Source organism: Euprymna scolopes, chromosome 19 (genome assembly GCF_053919585.1).
Source record: "Euprymna scolopes isolate OS-2025 chromosome 19, ASM5391958v1, whole genome shotgun sequence".
NCBI lineage: Eukaryota > Metazoa > Mollusca > Cephalopoda > Sepiida > Sepiolidae > Euprymna > Euprymna scolopes.
The window spans coordinates 116,123,877-116,144,556 of NC_136500.1; the positions used below are offsets into that span (position 1 = coordinate 116,123,877).

The 20,680-nt window shown below is 35.2% G+C and overlaps 1 protein-coding gene across 4 annotated transcripts in view; it reads left to right on the plus strand.

Moving 5' to 3' along the window:
- The window catches only part of LOC145239890 (uncharacterized), a 576,000-nt gene that overhangs the window by 515,723 nt on the left and 39,597 nt on the right, over positions 1-20,680 (plus strand). For all 4 annotated transcript variants that reach the window (XM_080103506.1, XM_080103507.1, XM_080103508.1 and 1 more), the window contains exons 2-5: positions 5,616-6,508; positions 14,596-14,742; positions 16,666-16,752; positions 20,099-20,274. In XM_080103506.1, the coding sequence (XP_079959632.1) occupies positions 5,616-6,508; positions 14,596-14,742; positions 16,666-16,752; positions 20,099-20,274 (1,303 nt within the window). The remainder of the gene's footprint in view (positions 1-5,615; positions 6,509-14,595; positions 14,743-16,665; positions 16,753-20,098; positions 20,275-20,680) is intronic.

Here is a 20,680-nt window from a genome sequence, read left to right on the forward strand (position 1 = left end):
TATCTGGAACCCATGGTTGTCAGAGACCCAAGATTTCCCGTCTACATTCTCTGCTGCCTAAGACCAACTCTCAGCCCATGTGTCCGTCAACCGGAAGCCTACGACCACAATTCCCGTTACCCCTAATTTCCAGTGCATTCTATCTAGGTTGATACCTGTCAACCTTAAGCTTCTGTGACCCCACTAAATTCGCTGATGGGAATCGAAAATATACTTACATAACTTACTATTTCTCAAAACTATGTAGATAGTATTTAAGCTGGGATTCCCAATACTACACAAGTAATTGGTCCAAAGTTTTTAACTTGACCCTCTTTTGTTTTATCTTTCTTGATCAAGAATGTAGTGCTCTTTGTCAGCCAATCAGAAAGTCATTTCGCGTTGTTGCAAGAAGTGGGGGAAGAACTGGAAATCTTTTCAACCGGTATCCTTGGATTCTGTCAAGACCAGGCGTTTTCCAATTTGAAAGCTTTTTAACCTTCTCTTTCAGCATCTTAACTGTGATTATTATTATTTACTAACTAGAAGTAATCACACAGGCCATCATCAAAGATTTCTCTTTGAGAACAATTTGTGGTGTTCTCTGGAGTCTGAGTGACAACAAGTTTCTCCAGATTTCCAGTACTCTCCACCTCTTTCGATAATCTTTGCGGATGAATTTGTATTATCGCAACAACCACTTACCATTGATTTTTCATTGGCGATGACCATTGGTCTTCACTGCAATTTGGATGGCAATATGCCATCTCAAGGTCCTGGTCCTCTTTGCACTCATCCAGCGGAGGTCTGGCTAGTGCTTTCTCTCCGCGATCATTCCATCCTCCTTGACTCTCCTTGATTATTTGGTGTGGCATCAGTTTATAGTGACACACAAAATATAAGAAAAAAAGTAAGGGGAAGGCAGGAACACAGACGGCTAACGTATAATTATATCGTTTCAGTTTTCATATTATGTTTCTTTGTGCTTTACATCTGTACCAATTTCGATATGTCCGGCTTGTGTCCGAAGCTCATGTGTGTTAGTCTCCGTATTCAAGGGTTTTCCTTAATATTTCAGCCGTTTTCATTATTGTTATCCGTTGTATCTTCTCAGCCATCCCTCAGATTCTAATCTCTCCCATTCTTTGTTAAAAAATTTTCAGTATTGTTCCTAGTGCTCCTACTATTAGTGGCGTTATCTTGACTTTCTTCATCTTCCATATCCCTTTGAGCTCTTTGGCTACTCCCATGTATTTGCTTTGCTTCTGTCTCCTTGCTCTTCACTTTGTAGTCTGCTGGGACAGCAAAATCTACAATCTGACAGGACTTTTCTTCCTTGTTAACTATTATGATATCTGGTCTTCTTGCTTGAATAGGTTTGTGTATCCATGTCCTATAGAATTTTTATTTTATTTAAAAATTTTATTTTTCATCTGTGGGTGATATTCTTGACGTATGACCAAACAAAGTAGTCTTCAGCGGGTTCAGGTCAGGGTGAGGAAGGGAGAGGCCAGTGAGAGAAGAGTACAAAGTCGTAGCACACCTTCTGAAGCCAAGCCTAAGTCTCTTTGGACTTGTAGGCCTGCACTGAGTCCTGCTGCCACACCCAGGATCTGCCAGCTGCCACCTGATTGCATCCAGGGATCACCATACTCTTCAGCACATCCAGATACACTTTGGTGTTGACTTTCAAGCCGACTTTGAAGATGTGAGGTGGCATGATGTGGCCTTCACTTGAAACCACACCGAAGACCATAACCGTCGCCAGAAACTTTAAGCTGTGCCCTGAAGCATTAAACTGTTAGGATTTGCATTTTTAGGGTGCTGGCAATGGTTCTGTTGTTATAACTTGGATCAGTAGAGAACCTGAGTTATACAGTGGTGCATCTTTGATCTCACTCGTTACTTTCAGACCTGATAGAAGGCTCCTATTGTTCAACTAGTAGATGGTCTGCAACAAAAACAGAAAAGTGGTTTTCATCAAACGGAAATGGAATCATGTCATCTTTTTATGCCTATACGATTGTAGAACATGAAAGCAATGAACCCATTTGGAGAAAAAAAAACAAAAAAACAAATGCTTGAAAGGTAAAATAGATTGTTTTTAAATTCTAATTCTTTGCATTTTTAAAATCACAGAAAAACATCACAGCAAAATAAAATGTTCCCACGATGATGAGAAGCTTGAAAAAATGATAGGGATCCAGGTTAAATGCAGCACTGGTGCTGGCCTATGAAAAGGACAGATTTAGCATGCCGCTGTATTTTTGATACCAGGCTTTTGCAAAGAGAATAAGAACAAATTTTTTTTTTTTTAATTTCGTTTCAGAATAACATTTTTTTTGGTTTGATTGTTTAGTTTTACGACATATCTACCCTTTTCAGGTTATTTAATGCCGAATCCAATTATTTTTATTAGTTTTTATGCTTCAAGTTCTTTATATCTTCAAATATTTATTTGCAGAGTTTGATTCGCTTGCTTTGTTTTACAGCATATCAACCCTTTTCGGATTGCTTGATGCCGAATCCAATTATTTTGGAAATAGTATTCATGTTGCATCCGGTTATTTTGTAGAAGATTTTTTTTCTCCAAGCTCTTTGTATCTTCAATCGCTAGTTTTTAGTGTTTGGTTTGGTTGTTCCATAGTAGATTTTATCGTTTTTGTTTCCTGCCCTGCAGAACATGAATGAGTTTTGCAATGAGAGAGGGAAAAGGGTTACAGTAGTAATGTTTGGTAGATTTTAAGTTAGGGAATCAGTTAGGAAACGGGGCAGGGGGGGGAGATAGAAAGAGAAAGGAGAACATAATTAAGTTTTGCAAAAGGAAATAGAAAAACAAAAAGCATCAATCTTAGGTGCATTTCGTCTCTTGAAGCCAATATCTTCAAACGGCCTGATCTGGTAGCACCAGAACATTTTTTTTCTTCCTCAAGACGCAAATATATTTATTATAAAAAAATAAATTTATCGGCCAATTGAAAAATAAACAGAAAATGGACGTTTTGTTTACTTATCGACATTGATATATTAATTTTCACTTTTTTTTAATGTTTGTAAGTTTTTCAACTTGAAAAGCTAGTAGTACAAAAACGGGTACTTGTACAGTTTGATCAAGACATTAAAAAATGAAAATATTGAAAAAAAAGTCATTTTGTACATCCTCATTATAGAATAAAGTTCTCCGAAAAAAAAAAAAAAAAATTCACTTAATTTGATCAGGTATTTTTTTAAACAGAGGAAAATCAAATTTTAATAAGATCTGTCATATCTCGCCATCTTGTTTATTTTGTGCACGAGGAGGGGAGTGCACCAAGGGAGATAATTCCATCACAGCTTCAAGTTTGTCAAAATTTGAAGAGATTATTTTGAAACATGGGCAGAAAAAATACATAAATATTTTAGTTTTTTTTCACTTATTTTACAGAGTTTCTCTGTTCTTTTTTTTTTTTTTTTAATTCCCTTTTCTTTTCTTTTTTTTTTTTTTTTACAAAGTGGTCACCATGTATCAAGGCCCGGAAGCCACTTGGGGATAAGGGTTATTGCGTGTACAGTACGGTGTTGAGATTTGATAAAGTGTCTTACTTAAGGGGGCGGTTCATCAGGAACTTGTTTACATTGGACTTGAAGACAATCAGATTGTAGTGATCTGGAAAACAGGCCAACGGAAGACAGTTCCATAGACGTGCACTTCTAAGAAAGAAGCTTTGTTCATGGAATCTACATTTTGATTTAGGCAGAGATAAAGAGTGGGGAAAATTACTGACAGTGGTTTCAGCTAGACAGGTGTTTTTCATGAAAGATTGGCAAGGGGGGACCAGGGATTGGAGCTCATGGTAGTAACGATAAAACAAAGACAGGCTTGCAACATCTCTCCTGTGGGAAAGAGGTTACAGGGAAGAGAAAAGGGTACCCCCCACTAAGCCACGAAGCCTATTTTATACTCTGTCAAGGCAGGATAGGCTATTTTTAGCAGCTCCTGCCCATATGTGGCAGCAGTACTTGGACGTACTTGGCTTTTATATAGATAGAGAATTGCATCAGCAGTGAGATATCTTCTGAAGCGGTAGAAGGATCCTACCATTTTTCCAGCAACCTTGGCAACAGACTTGATATATGTGTTCCATTTCAGATCAGGAGTAAAGGTCAAACCCAGAAGCTTATCAAAACATGGGGCTTCCCCAAGACAAGAGCCATCCATTTCAATTGATGCCAGATCGGGATCAGAGCGTTGATGTAAAGATAGGAGCTTGGTTTTAGATACATTAAAAGTAACCAGCCACCTCTTCCTCCATTGTACCACGTGCTCGATCGAAATCAGAGGAGAGAGAATCACTTTTTCGTTTAAAGGCGGCCCCTACTCGTCTGTGAAATAGACAAAATGGTGATATACGATCGATCTCATTAAAATTTTATGTTCTTCTGTAAAAAAAATCTACTAAATAATTACAAAAGTTCATATACTAAAAAGGTAGGCATGTTTGCAGGAATCCAAGTTTTTTTTTTCTCCTTTTGTTGTTGCCTACTCCGAATGCCGTTCTTAAGATAGGGAGGTTGGTGGCGTCTATTCTGAAAGCCGTTCTTAACATGACAGTACTCAAAGAAGTAAGTTGAAAAAGTCATAATTGTTTTGTTTTACACATTAGAAACAGACGACATAAAAATGGAATTTAATTCAATACTATTAACGGAAGAGTTAAAAAGAAGAGGAAGACTTGAACAATAACCAGAAACAGCAAGAACTGCTACCACTGATTCCGATCACTCTACACAGTCCTTTATTATTCTGATGGACCATTTTTCGTACTTTTAATACTGCTTTATGCATTCCTTTAATTGCCATTTTATAATTCAACAGTACCTGCATGTTATCGCCCAATGCTTTATACTTTTTTGCTACTCTTTTTGCAAGCTGAGGCATGTTTCCACCGGGCAATGCTGGTTTACAGGTCTTGCTAGTTAAACATAAAATTTCAGAATGTAAATGTGGCTGATTCTTTTTTTTTTTTTAATACTTCTAACACGTCATCTATTGGATGGTTGGTTGGTTGTTTTTGTTTTACGGCATATCAACCCTTTTCAGGTTATTTAATGCCAAATCCAAAGATTTTGAAGAAAAAGTTTTTAATAGAATATATTTGTTGTTTTCAAGTCGGTTTCTATTTAACCTATGGTTGGGACCCTAACAGGTACTACCACTCCGGGTCAGAGTGGACCTGGGAGCAATGGCAATTAAAGGGTGGCTCCACACTCTCCAAAGCCCGCAAGCTGGGGCCTCACCACTGGATAAAGTTTAAGGTCATATCCAGGACCTCATCTATTGGATCATTTTTTTTGTTATTTTTTTTTATGTATACTAATTTCGACATGTCACATAAGTATGTAATGATGTTTTCACCTGAAATGTGTTGATTTTAACAAATCTACACAAACACCAAAATTACATATTGGTTATGAAAATGGATGTTATTACTAGTTGGACTAATCCCTCCCAAGATTGGATTATTGGATTATTAAAAAAAATATAAGTGTTGGGGAAGGAGGGGGGGGTCCTTGCAGTTGTTTATTTTTTTCCTTATTCCAAAATTTGGAACTTAAGTTTTGAAATTTTAATTCTGATTTCATTTTGTTTGTTTCAGAAAGTGACGCAGAGGAAGTGAAGGCCTTGAAAATGGATTCTACCTGTGAGTCTCTTTACGAAGACAGCAACAACGGCATTATTGGTAATAGCAGTACTAGCAGCAGTACGGGCAGTTATAGTGATACTGACCAAAGAGGCCACACCGGTGATGACCAAGAAATGGAGGAAGAAGATGAGGAGGAGGAGGAGGAGGAAGAAGATAAAGAAATAATAAAGAGAATAGAGAATGAGGAGATGAAAATTATCGGGCGAAAAGAGGGAGTAGACGATGAAGAAATGACCCTCGGTGATGACGGGAATGACAATGACGGTAATCAAAGACAAGGAGCAGATAGAGCCGGTAAAGATGTCACTAACGCGAAAGCGGTCACCCCAATCATCATCATGCCTCCACCAACCAACCGTATTGACATATTAGATGAAGATGATGAGGAAGATGATGATGAGGATGATGATAACGATGATGATATCTACAAGAGCAACTTTGTTGTTATCAAATCGCCGAACCCTCCGACTCCAACAAGGACCTGGTCAGTCGAGGGTCCAAAGCTTCACATTCCACAACCACCGCAACGTCATCTCCATCTTGCCAAACCCCAGGTGCAGCAGGCTCCCAAGCCTTACCTGCATCCCCAGCACCAAAAGCAGCAGCAGCTCAGTGGTCAGCAGCTAAAGATGAAGGAAAAACAGATCCATAACCAATCAATTAAGAACTACGCAATCAATCCTGTTAATACGGGGAAGGCCAGGGGGGTGGCTGGGGCTACCCATGTCACTGGCCCAAATGAAGTTCCAATCAAATCTGGGCGGGGGAGAGGTATCACATTGAATATGCTTATGAAGGACGGAGTCATCGAACCTGGGGGAGGCTGTTTGTCTATAGAATATTTGGTAAGTGTTCAAATGCATGCGTTCACGTATACATACAAATCAAAACACACACATACACACTCACTTATATATATATATATATATATATATATATATAATTTCCCCAAAACCTCTGGCCTTGATGTAGGGGAGACTAAAACTTGCTGCTATAGTTTCAAATGATCTGAAATAACAGCAGGAGGAGACTTGATTCCAAATATTTCTCATATGTTATATCTCCCCTCTTTTGGAAATAGGGTACGGTTATGAATATCTCCAATATCAAATAATCCTTATACACTGTGAAATTTACTTTATGTATGAAAACCAAAGAGGGGAGATATAACATATGAGAAATATTTGGAATCAAGTCTCCCCTTACTGTTATTTCAGATCACTTGAAACCATAGCAGCAAGTTTTAGTCTCCCCTCCATGAAGGCCAGAGGTTTTGGAGAAATATCAGATATTTTGTAATTCATATGCAAAACTAGGAAAACAAATGAGTATGATTTAAACATTTTATGGCTGTAAAAAAGTGTCAAAAATAGGCTCTGGATGATGTGTGACCTTAAAAGCAAATGTCAGATAGCCCACTACACAAGTTAGATCATTACCTTTCCAACAAGCCTTCATTTGTTAAATTCTGATCAATAGTTGCTGAGATTTGCAATGTATGAAATTGCCAAAAAAGGGTTGTGTGTGTGTATATATATATATATATATATATATATATATATATATATATATATATATATATATATATACTCGTAGCCAAATTGAATATTGAAATGGTTATATCTTTGGTTGGGACGAAATTACATCAAAAATTGTAGGCTTTTTGAAGATTATAATACTATTCTATTGTTAAAATTTTATGAAAATTGGAAAAAAAAAACCTATATTTTCAAACCAATAAAATATGCTCAAATTTACCTACATTTGTGTATATAGTGTAGTGCAGACCAGCTTCAGTCTTGCTGTTTTGGTTGTCTCCCCTTTGGTCTGTCCTGGCCGCTTATAGTATGAAAATATATTTATGCCAAGTAAAATGTCCATGTTTCATTTTCCAAAAAAATCATTAGGTTAAATACATGAATGTATAGTTTGTGATTGCTTTTATATTTAGTGTTTACCAACCAATCAGATTCAATTGTTTCATTGTCCCCTTTTGAATTATAATACCTACGTACACACACACACACATATTTACAAAGACAGGTGCATGTACACACACACACACAAACACACACATATGTATGAATAATAGTTTTAATTACTTGTTAGACACACACACACACACACATATATATATATATACACACACACATCCACACAGACATAGTTACAAAGACAAACACACACACACACACACACACACACACGAACACATATAATCTCATAAGTAAACTATTATTCATATGTACAGACCAAATTAATTAATCATGATGAATTAAAGAATGAAAAAACTAGAAGACTGGTTTCAAACCCTGTTCAGCAGAGCTAAAATCGAGATTAATAATGGTTTTTCAAAAAAATATGAGATAGAAACATGGCGGAGGACAGGGGTGGGGCAGAAAAAAATAAACAGGGGACGAAACTGATTAACTAGCTTTTTCGTTTTTAAAATCTTTTTAATTCATCATGATTATTAAATTCGGTCTGTACATAGCTGTTATTAAATTTTGTACCCCTAAAAAGATATATATATATATATATATCCATGTTGTATGAAACCTTAATGTGTTTTGTTTCTTTGCTTTGTATTTTCCTTACATTATCCAGGTATTTTTTATTAATTTTTTATTCACTTATTTTAAAACAAATTAATTACTAAAAGCTGACTGGTTTTCTCACCATACTTAATAGATACATAATTCTTATTGTTAGAGGGGAAGCTATCCCCAGTTCTATGCTTATTTATAAAAAAAAAGAGCAAAACTTTATTCAAGTAAGATGTGGGGCGTAGAAATATGCCACGTGATTGATCCGTATATCTTGTTAGATCATCCATCTAGAAGGAAAACTCTGATATAAAAACTGGGGGGGGGGGGAGAAGCCTCTTTAATCTTGGTTGACAGCCTTCCTAGATCTGGTGACTCAAACAAATTCTCCAGTTTGCAAGCCTCAATTGCTTAAGGAGTTGATGCACTCTTTCTTTGTCTGTTAGCCAGATGTAGAGGTACAATACACCAATACACCAGAGCCACCCTGTACTTGGCCTTGTTTCCTGACTAGGACAATGAACGGCGTCCTTTCAGCCCCTAATTTTTTTCTCCAACAAATTGAGCAAATTCGGTGTACTCACATGGCATTTGTGTTCACTCAGTTTGTCTGTGCTCCTCTTGTTTGGGAGGTTGAGGGTACCTGTTTGACAGTTTGTCTGACTGCTGTTTCCGACTGACAGTACAGGAACCCTAACTCTTTGGTAGCACATCATTCGTATAATATCAGGATAGTTATAGTGCCATGTCACACATGGAAAAAGACCCTGCTGCTATCTCCGGTTGGTTTTCATGAAGCCACAACTCTCTAGACAAGACTCACTAATGGAACACTTGTGCATGCATACTTGCCATCAAAACTGACTCACTTTCCCCAACACTCTACTCCCGAAATTAAGCAAAAACATAATACAATCCAAATAAATATCATGATCAAACCAGACAACCACCCAAGCAAAACTAATTCGCCTCCTCCCTTTGAGGCTCGCATTCACAAATGTCCGTGGACGTAGAAGTAACCTAGACGATGTAGTCTTATCTCTCGGCAAACTCCCTGGATATCTTAGTATTAAGTGAAACTAACCTATACTCCTCAATCCTCTCTAACATGACAATTATTTTAACATAACAAGATACCTCCCTCTCTGCCATAAGGACTCTGACATATATGCAGCGCTTTCTCCTTGACTAGAGAGTAACGTCTTGAATTGGATGATCAGGCCTTCATGTCCTTTCAATTAGCCTTTCAACATTGCATTTATATTTTCTCTATCATTTTCCGTTGAATCAGGACTGTACTCTAATCAATCATGTATCTGATAGTATAGATGCAGTAGAACCCCGAGATATGGTGACCCTAGGATACAGTTTTTTCAGGTTACGATATGGGATACAATGTTTTTCCGGACCCTGGTTATGATATTTGCCCCGCTTGATAGTATTATTTATAATATTATTTCATTATATACATGCGTATTAATATACTGTACTGTATTTTGTTACTAATTTTAGATACTACCACCCAAATACATGTGTTTGGTGACTTTAATGTCCACCATAAAAATTAGCTTGATTTCTCTAGTTGCACAAATGTAGGTGGACGCTGTACTTATAGTTTCTCTATAGTTCATTCCCTTACACAGTCATGTTCCCGACCCACCTCTCAGATTGTGACATTCAGCAAGCTTCCCTTTTAGACCTATTCCTTACTACAGTACCCAAGGATTGTGTGATTAATGCTCATATTCTACTTGGAAACCTAGACCACCGAGTCATATCAGTAGACATCACCCTTAAATCCCAACCCAAAGGTGAGGAGTGATTGTTTAAAATGACAATAGCTGAGTGGGAAGCCATCAAAAAACACATCAGAGATGCTCCATGGACAAATATTTTTTCTCTTCCTGCTGAACAGTGTGCCGATGAGACAACCGAATGGTGCAAAGCGGGCATTGAAGCACATGTTTTCACACAGAAGTATAATACCAAGCCCAACTCTCCTGAATGGTTCACTACAAATTGTGAAACTGCCATTGCACAAAGACAGCATGTACTGGGCCAGTTTGTACGTCATAAGTCAAGTAGAAATAGACAAAAATTTATAGATGCTAGAAATCATCATAAATAGCTAAAAGAAGGCTGAAATAACCAGGAAATGAGTAGATTCACAGAAGATGGGAGCTCATGATTTCTGAACAATTTGTTATAGATTAGTGAATAAAGGAGAATTAGTAATTCGTCCACTATCCAAAAACCAGAAGGTCACATGCGCAGCAACGAAGAAAGTAAAACTGCTGGCGATTCCCTTCAAACTCTACCTTAGACCTAACATGCAACTCATCCCCAAATTTCTCTATGCACACTTGATGATGTGAAAAATCACCCCTTCTCATGTCCGCGACATCATAAAATCTTAAACACCTCCAAGGCGTGTGGGCTTAATCTTATCCCTGCCATACTAATTAAGAAATGCTCAGCTGAGCTAGCCCCCATACTTTCCAAACTCTACAACAAATGCCTTGCTGAATCCTGCTTCTCAAATAACTGGAAGATGACCTCTGTGGTACTAGTGTATAAGAATTCTGGTGAAAGGACTGATCCGCTCAATTATTGCCCTATCTTGATCTTCCTCCTCTTTTCTTTGAAACATTAATCAAACAATAGTCCACCATCTCACTTCTTTCTGGCTAAGAGTATAGATTTAAGCAACGTTGTTCTACTGCATTATTTTAACGGTCATTTCTGAACGCATATACAATGCACTGGATAAGGCGGGCGAGGCCTGTAACCCTTGATGTATCAAAAGCTTTTGACAAAGTCTGGTATGAAGGACTCCTAATGAAAACTAAGTCGTACAGTATAACTGGATGAATACTAAATATAATTAGATCCTTCTTAGAAAAACGGACCATTCAGGTTGTCCTTGATGGACATGCATTCAAACAGCGGAACATTAATGCGGCAGTGCCTCAAGGGGGTAATCTCTGAACCACTATTATTCCTGATATTCATTAACAACCTTTCTAATAACATTTTGTCTAAAATGGGTATATTTGCCGATGATACAATACTCTATAACAGGCACAAGGGAAAAATGGATGTATACAAATCTAAGACAATGTTAGAATTCTTAGAAAATAACCCGACAGATCATATGGAATGGAGCCATAAATGGATAGTAGCATTAACTTGCTCTACTTTAATAATTGCAAGAAGCGGCCCCAACCACCCATAGCCATGACTAATAACACTCTACCTGAGTATTATTCCTACAAACACCTCGGCTTAATATTCACAAACAATATGAACTGGAACAAATACCTTGAAGACATTGCAAAGGCTGCTGCAAACAAGGTAGATTTCTGTCTATTATGTTAGAAAATTACTCATTCTAGAGAGTATCGTGCACCTCTGCAAAGCCACCATTCGCTCATGCATGGAGTATTGTTACCGCATCTGGGTTGGTGCATCTGCCGCTAGTTCCTCACTCTATTGGACAGGATCCAAAGCAAAGTCTCCAATAGGTCCCACACTGTAAACTAAGCTCCACCCCCTGTCCCATCACTGCAGTGTTTCATCCCTGTGCTTGTTTTACAAGTATTTTAATAGAATGTGCTCTGATGAACTCATTACACTTGTGCACTGTCGGCATACATACCCCCTGACAAACCCGCTTAAAAACAAAATCACATCCCTTCATTTTAGAGGTCACTAAATGCCGGAAAGCCTTCTACTTTAGTAGTTTCTTCTTTCAGACACCTGGACTTCCATACCTGCTTCCCTGACTGTATTAATATGCAAAAGTTTAAATGTAATGTAAATAAACATCCAGCTCATCTCCTTTAAACATGGTTCCAAATAGTAGCCCCTTACGTCCAAGTGGCGATATACCTTGTTTGAGGTGAGTATATGAATGGGAGGCAACAGTCCTGCGCATGTAATCTTAAAGCGCATTCAGTGATGAAGTCATCATCATCATCATCGGGACGGGCTCCTTGCCTGGACCAATGTGACTCTTCCTCTAGAGTTTCCTGTCTTCCATCAGCTGCCTCAGATTTTCAGGTTCACGGTTGGCATCATGTGCTATTTGTTGGATGTACATGGATCTAGGTCATCCTTTGCTTGCGCGTCCGTATCATGGAGTCCATAGCAATACATCGCTCACTAATTAATGCTTTCTCCTCGGCCAGTGACCATCAAATCATAGGCATCTCTCCTTGCTGGTATTAGATATGGTAGGTAGGTTGCCATAAAGTTGCTGCTTCATGGGATGATTTTGCCAAGATACATTTAATACTGTTCGTAGCATACAGGTGCATGTGCCATCTAGTTTTCTTTCCAATCTTTTAGTGAGTGTCTAGGCTGTAGCACTGTAAACAAGGACAGACTCTATCACTGCCCTGAAGAACTGCCTTTTCAGTTTGTCAGTTAGCCTTGAAATTCATGCTGAATGCAGATGCAAACGTGAGTAAAAAAAAAAAAAAATGGTTAGGGTACTTGCTGATCAGGACACTGGGAGTTTAACCTTTGGTCGAGTCATGCTAAAGACTAAAAATAATTATACTTGATGCCTCCTTGCTAAAAATCTTTGCAGATTAATCCAGAGAAAGAAGTGGCGCCCTCCCCTACATCTTGGTGGAATAGTCAATGAAAAGGGAGCTTTTGAGGCACTCACAATCACGGCTGAACTACCTGTCTACATATTACAATGTTAAAAATAGGTACTGTTTAAATCAAAATATATTTAATTATAAGTTTACCATGGTTCACTGTTGACAAAATCTCCAAGAAATCTGTTAAAATAATCTGGCAAATAAAAAATGGAATTTCTACCAGAGATATTGAGTTACTCAGGAATTATTTCAGCCTTTGAAGATTGTAGACTTGGTGGGCAAGCAGTTATGTTGGCACTGGCTTGAAGTGGTCTTTACTCTTAGATACATATTCAAATATTTATTTTTCTGAATTTGGTTTCCAGCCTCGTAAATAATTATGAACATTCAATTCGTCAACACAACCATATGCATCAATTAAAAAATTGTGCTGTATGTTAAAATAGTGCTGTGAAGGCCTCCTATACTTATTAAGCAAATAAATTGTCATTATCAATTGTTGGAATTAAAATATACAGTTTACTTTATTTACAAGTATATGCTAACAAAATCTATTAATGGTTTGCATAAAAGACGACCTCGATTGAAAATTGTTAATAGTTGGGTTAAATTATTGTCTTGCTACCACAACTGCAAAGAATTTTCCGCTCTTCTTCTCTGTATCCAACATCAAACTGAATTTCTACAAATTAAAAAAAATTTTTTTTAAGAACTTTACATCGATGGAACACATTACCATGGGATTGATTCCCTGCAGATTACAACATAAATTCTCTTTGCTTCTATATTATCCTTATGGCAAGACCCACTCTTTCTTTAAATGCTTGTTGGCTGCCAACATACTGTATCCTTTAAAACCCTTATGATATCCGGAAATTTGGCAAAACTACATCTAATGCACACATGCCTTTTTCAGGCAAAGAATGGCTGGTAAGGTATTTATATACTGACTGAAATTCAAAAGTAATTTGGAATCTTTCAAATTTGGTGGCTCCTCCCTCCTCCTCCACACGTGTATATCACGACTTGTAAACTAAATTGTGCATTTTCCTGGAAATTATTAAAAAAAAATGAAAAATGTTGTACTAAACATGCATTTTTGGTGAGTTATAATGCATTTGAAACTACAAAATAACTTCATTATTTCAAAAGGACTAAAGAAATAGGAATAAACTCTCACATTTATTTTTGTATCTTCTACGCCAACACGTATATACTAAATTCTTGTTTAATCTAAGGGAAATTACTCTTCTGTTCTTAAATTATCTCCCTTGATTTTGTTATATTTATTTTACCATTTTATTACACTTCTTTAAACTTCTCTTCTTCTTACTTCCCCAGTTAAATACAAGATATATATATATAAAAATTGAGGTTGCTACAAGAGTGCTCAAGTTACTTTTGAATATAAACACTGTTGCCTGAAGAGACCGAAACATGGTCATGACTGTGAAGCAACGCATTACTGCTATGTAAAGATAAATTGAAAGTGTGTGTGTGTGTGTATATATATATATATATATATATATATATATATATATATATATATATATATATATATATATATATATATTATTGTGTGTGTGTGTGTGTGTGTGTATAATGACCCCTTTTTTTGATCAAAGGGGAATTACTTAACTGATGTTAAAACTTAAGTTATTTCCCTTATCTTTGAATTAAAACGTAAATCGTTTGACAAAAGGAGATTTGTACATTCTATTAATTTATTTTATTGCCGTATTTTTTCACGTTTTTTTTTTTTTCTAAAATCAGGGCAAAAAATTTTCAGCAGACCTTCTTCCAAACGGTAAAATTAGGTGGCAAGAAAACAATGAAATTTTCAACTCACCAAGTGCCTGGGCGAGTCACTGCAAGAAATTGGTTAATCCTTCCAAAAAATCTGGTTGTGGCTGGGCATCGGTGAGTAAATTTTTTGGTTCTCTAAAAATGAGGGTGGATCTGTTTGGATGCTTGTGAATCAGTTTGATACTGTCCAATGTGGAGAGTTGGGGGATATAAAAAGTATCACCTGTCAGGAGAGAGAGAGAACAATGTAGTCAGAGTTAAATTATTCGACTGGTGTTCTACATAGAAAAGTCGTAGACAGGTTTCTGTAGCCATGGCTGATGGAGAATAGAAATCTTCATCTTTTTGGAAATTTATTCCGCAACTACCTGGCCGGAAAAATTTGTTTGAAAGATAAATAATTTGGTTCATACTATTTGGATTATTTGGACTACTGTTCTCATCTTGAGTGTTATTTTCACAATATTTTGGCCGATGTAACCTCAAACCGTCTTTAGGTGTATCTTGTCAAATTTGTGAATCTTTTGGTCAAACTCTGGAATCTACATGGAATTTCGAACTGAACTCTTTATTTAATCTACAGGGGTAGCATGGAACCGTGTTGGGTAACAGATAAAATAGTTGATAAAATTCAGTTGTAAAAGTTACACTCTTCTGGAGGTTGATGATTCAATGCTCAAAAATACAATTGCGAATTAGTTATGACTGATGGAAAAAGAACATATTACCTCCATGGATTAGATTCTGTTCAGAATTTTATGTAGATTCCAAAGTTCGACAGAAAGATTCCAAAGTTCGACAGAAACATTCCAAATTCGACAGAAAGATTCCCTAGTTTGACAGAAAGATTCTTGTTAAAAAAAAAAAATCATTGAAAATTTTATATCTATATCATTAATTGCTAGATGAAAGATAATGTTTTAAAAAGTGCAACAGAATGTACATTACATAAAATAAATCCAAGGTAATTTTTTGATTCAATTAAAATTAAATTTTTATACCTTACTTTGTAAAATTTATAAAAGTGCACTTTGAAGATAAATAAATTTCAAATTGAATCTTGTATCTTTATTTTTAAAGCCTATAGTAAAAACATTTTGTTTAACAATTTTCATGCCTTGAATGACATGCTTTTCTAACTTGTATCTTATCTTTTTAGATTATATTTTACAACTCTCCTTCTCTCTATTTCAGTTTGTATTTCTCCTCACACCACAACTCATTTTTGCAACGCCCTCTTTGTATTGTTACAGGTCTGAATAGTCTTTCTGTTTCAGTTTGTATTTCTCCTCACACCACAACTCAGTTTTTGCAACCCCCTCTTTGTAATACAGTAGTAATGTAATAATGAGAAAATCTGAATTTTTTTTTTCAACAAAAACTTTAAAATAACTTTTTTAGATTAAATCTTTTTAAACTTGTTTCAGAATAGAAAATCTTTAAAATTTAATAAGGAACATATTTCATATAGGTTTCATTAACAAATATTCAGTACATAACAAGAAAAATAGAGATGAAAATTTCAAAAGGACTGTATAACTGGTTACGATCAATAGTAGTCCTTGCCAGTGAAAGTCTTTGTTATTCTATTATTTAAACATTTTGTGTCCTGCTCCTTCGCGCGAGGACTAATTTATATCAATGAATATCTCCCTCCCATATCATGCTTCAATTTTGAATAGCATTTTCATCGCTAGACATGAATAAGTGCATCTTTTTGTCTTATGTTTATTTTAACGACCAACCCATTTGTCATCATGGTTGAAATGTTTGCTAATAAGCTAGAAGACCAGGGTTCAATTCCTGCTGAAATCATACTGAAGATTTAAAAATTGATGCCGCCTTGCATTATAAACTAAGGATAAATGTGACGCTTCTCCTACATTTCGTCGTAGTAGTCAATGAAATATCGTTTGAATTGATTTTTATGGAATTGTTGTTGTTTGTATGCATTTTTATTAGTTGTTGTTGATGTCATCTTGTATTGTCGGCACAATCGTTCATCTTATGTAAAGATGGTATCTTTTTTTCTTACAGATCAAATACAAAGGCAGGAAGTTGGTTTCCTGGAAGTCTATGTGGTGTCGAAAGCAGCGGCAAAATAGTAACCCATCATCAAAGTTGGTAAGTCTATGAACTGTTTGTTTATGAACATATTCATATGGCCACCTTGGAGATAGATTTCCGTAACCGTATGTATTCTGAAACTACATAACCCAGCATACTTAGATATACATATTCTATTTTGATCAATAGTGGAAAAAAACAAAATTGTGGTCTCTGTATTCAAGACAGACATTTCTAAAGAGGAAATATGACTTTCTACTTTTATTTGATTTATGCCATGAAAATTAGGGAAATTAAAAAAAACAGAAGAAATGATAATATGTGGTTCAGAAGTTTTTTTTGTTTGCTTTTAGATGAGGATCGATTATTCATATTATTTGGATTCTTCAAACTACTGTCCTCATCTTGAGTGTGATTTGCACAATGTTTCAGTTTATCTAACTCGTGCTGCAGTGGACAGAATGACAACAACATGGTCGTCTTCAAATCTAATGACACTTGTCATAAATTGTCTTCATAAATTATTCAATTTATTAATCTATTATTTTCAATCCCTTCATAATTATCAGTGATTTACTCATCTATTCATTTCATTAACAATATCTTCTTACTTGGTTATGAATATTTGAGATGAGGATTAATTATTCGTATTTGAATTCTTCAGACTACTGTTCTCATCTTGAGTGTTATCTGCACAGCATTTTGGTTGATGTAACCTCCGACCTTCTTTAGTTATATCTTGTCGCACTCGGAGAATTTTTATGTCGAACTCATGAAATTTTTATGTCAAACTCAGGGAATTTTTATGTCGAACTCATGGAATTTTTATGTCAAACTCAGGGAATTTTTATGTCGAACTCATGAAATTTTTATGTCAAACTCAGGGAATTTTTATGTCGAACTCATTGAATTTTTATGTCAAACTCGGGGAATTTTTATGTCAAACTCATGGAATTTTTATGTCGAACTCAGGGAATTTTTATGTCAAACTCAGGGAATTTTTATGTTGAACTCAGGGAATTTTTATGTCAAACTCAGGGAATTTTTTACGTCGAACTCGGGGAATTTTTTATGTCAAACTCGGGGATTTTTAAGTCAAACTCGGGGGATTATTATGTCGAACTCGGTGAATCTGCATCCATGGCATGGTGGATAGAGTACTTGGTTAAATTCAGTTGTAAAAGTTACATTTCTGAGGATTGAAGGTTCGATCTTGAGTGTAGGCGACCCAAAAATACAACTGTGAATGACTTCTACCTAATAATCATGGCTGACAGAACGAGTGCATGCTATCTCTTTGGATTAAATAAATAGTTCCGTTAAAAATCCTGTGCAGATTCCCGAGTTCAACATAAAGATTCACGAGTTTGACAAGATATGCCTGAAGAAGGTCGGAGGTTACATCAACCCAAACATTATGCAAATAACACTCGAGATGAGAACAGTAGTCTGAGTAATCCAAATAATCTGGCAATATGTGGTTCGGAGCTTGAAACACGAGTCACCAAAGACTCTTAATCAATCACAGGAAATGTTGGGTCAACATTAGGACGGTTAACAAAATTAAATGCATTTATCAAAAATTCTCTCAATTAAATATCCCTCATCCAATCAATGCTTGGTAGATTCTTGGACTCAACAGGCTAACAATTAAATATTATAAAATTAGCCGCTAATGTTGGTCGGGTGCAGAAGTGTGCACTGAACTACTATTAAACAATACGTAATTATGAACGTCTTTAAATAAGAAAAAAAAAACAATTCAAAAAGGCAGATCAAATGCTAGAAGAAAGGAAAACATGGCAACAACTAACACAATAACAGTCGATACATTTGTCTTATATTTGATTATAGCTCAAGTAAAAGTTTATATTGATGAAAAACAAAGCAATTATGCTGGAAGGTGAAAGTACACTGTATGCAGATATGTTGATTTGGGTGCAAACTACTCTGTAAAATGTTTTTGACTCCTAATGAGGATATGAGACAAATGGATTCGCCAATCATTTTTATAACCAACGGCTGTGCTAAACAACCAATGAAAACGTTTCAAAATTATTATAAAAATTGTCGAATTTTTTATTCAATCAGTTCGCCGTTTACTACGTTTTCACTAGTAGAAAGGGCAACAATTTGTTGCTTTTTAGTTTTCCAAGAGATCATAGGTCCAGTCTTTGACAGTCTAAAACAATACCCTGCTATACTCTTTCTATCCTCAGAGTTAGCCCAATCTGAATCGGCTTATATCTTTTGTCATTTTCCCCTGCGCACACACATCACAATTTGGGAGATCGTCTGAAGGTATTATTTTTATGCCTTCAACTACATTTGGTAATTTTTTAATATCAGCTGTATTGCTAAATATATTTTATTTTGAACAATATGATCGGAAGAATAAAAAAAGATATTTTATGGAAATAATATATAGTAAAAAGAATGCAATGCATTTTTTTTTTTTTTTTTTGTATAGAAGATTACTCACGTTTTTATGAGCATTGATGATGGCTTTTTCGATAAAAATAAATCCGTTTTAAACATATGTTGGTAGGACATTTGTATGCAAATAAAAATTGACTTTTGATGAATTTGTGTAAATTTGTTCCATACATTTCATGTGATTTCTATAATTTCAAAATATTTTTATTACAAATCTAATCCTACACTATTGGGCTATTGTAAAAAGTCGTATAAAAATTTTATATTTAATATTCTATATATATATATATAATTATTTTTACTATAATAATTAAATACCTATATATACCTAAAAATATATATATATATATATATATATATATATATATATATATATATATATGAGCAAACAGTTAATAAAATATGTTAAAAAAACACTTTGAAATGAGTTAAAAACATATTTAATCTGAAAAGGAAACACTAGATAAATGGATAGTCCTTAATCCGCGGAGTTTCGAAGAAATACTCTCCTTCTCATCAGAGGGTAGGAATTAGCAGAATTATATATATATATATATATATATATATATATATATATATATATATAAAAAATTTTATACAAAACATACATGTTTCTGTAGTCACCTGTTATTGGGGAGACTACTTCTGGAGTTTTCGAGGGAAATTCTTGGCCTGAAGACGTAGTCTCCCCAATAACGGGTAACTACAGAAACATGCATGCACCTATGTAGCCATCAATGTTTGTATAAAAAAATTAATGTACCTGTTCTGTTAACTCATTGAGCACTTTTTGGTAGACACATGTTGTTTCAGTGGATGTACTTCTAGAAAACTAAGCTACACTGCCATAATATATATATATATATATATATATATATATATATATATATATATATAAACAACTTGTTCTTTCAAGTGATATGACTATTTAAATCTGACATTTTCCCTTTCATTTGTTTCCCATCAGGTGTCTTCTCCTTTGGATGAATGCCCAGCGGAGATCATGAAATCAAATCTAAAGCTGAAAGATATGTTTCCCAAAGTGCCTGATTATGAGCTTGGACATTGTCCGTCATTGAAACCACCTCTTCCAGCCCACATCAACCAGTGCCATAAATCAGTGACTAACGGAAAAAATAAAAAGTAAGCAGATATATAAATTGATAACAAAAAAAAAAAAATAAAAAATAAGTACATATATAAAATCAATGACAAAACAGCTATATTCCAAATACCAAGATTTTATTCATCTTACCATTTATTGCTTTCAACATGCCAAAATTTCAAAAAAATTTTTACAGCACCTGATTCATAACGCAAAAACAACAGGTTATAAATATATCAATACTGAATTTTTTTCTGCATTGACTCATAAAAAAAAATTGGAATATTTTATCATTAAAAGCAAAAAAAAAAATGGGCATGATTACATAAAGGCAAAAAAAATTGAAAGAACAGTTGCAATGCCTGGTATATTATTGAAGCCATATTTTATTTGTATGTGTAATATTTTATAAATATTAACAATTTTTTGCCTGCTGACACTAAT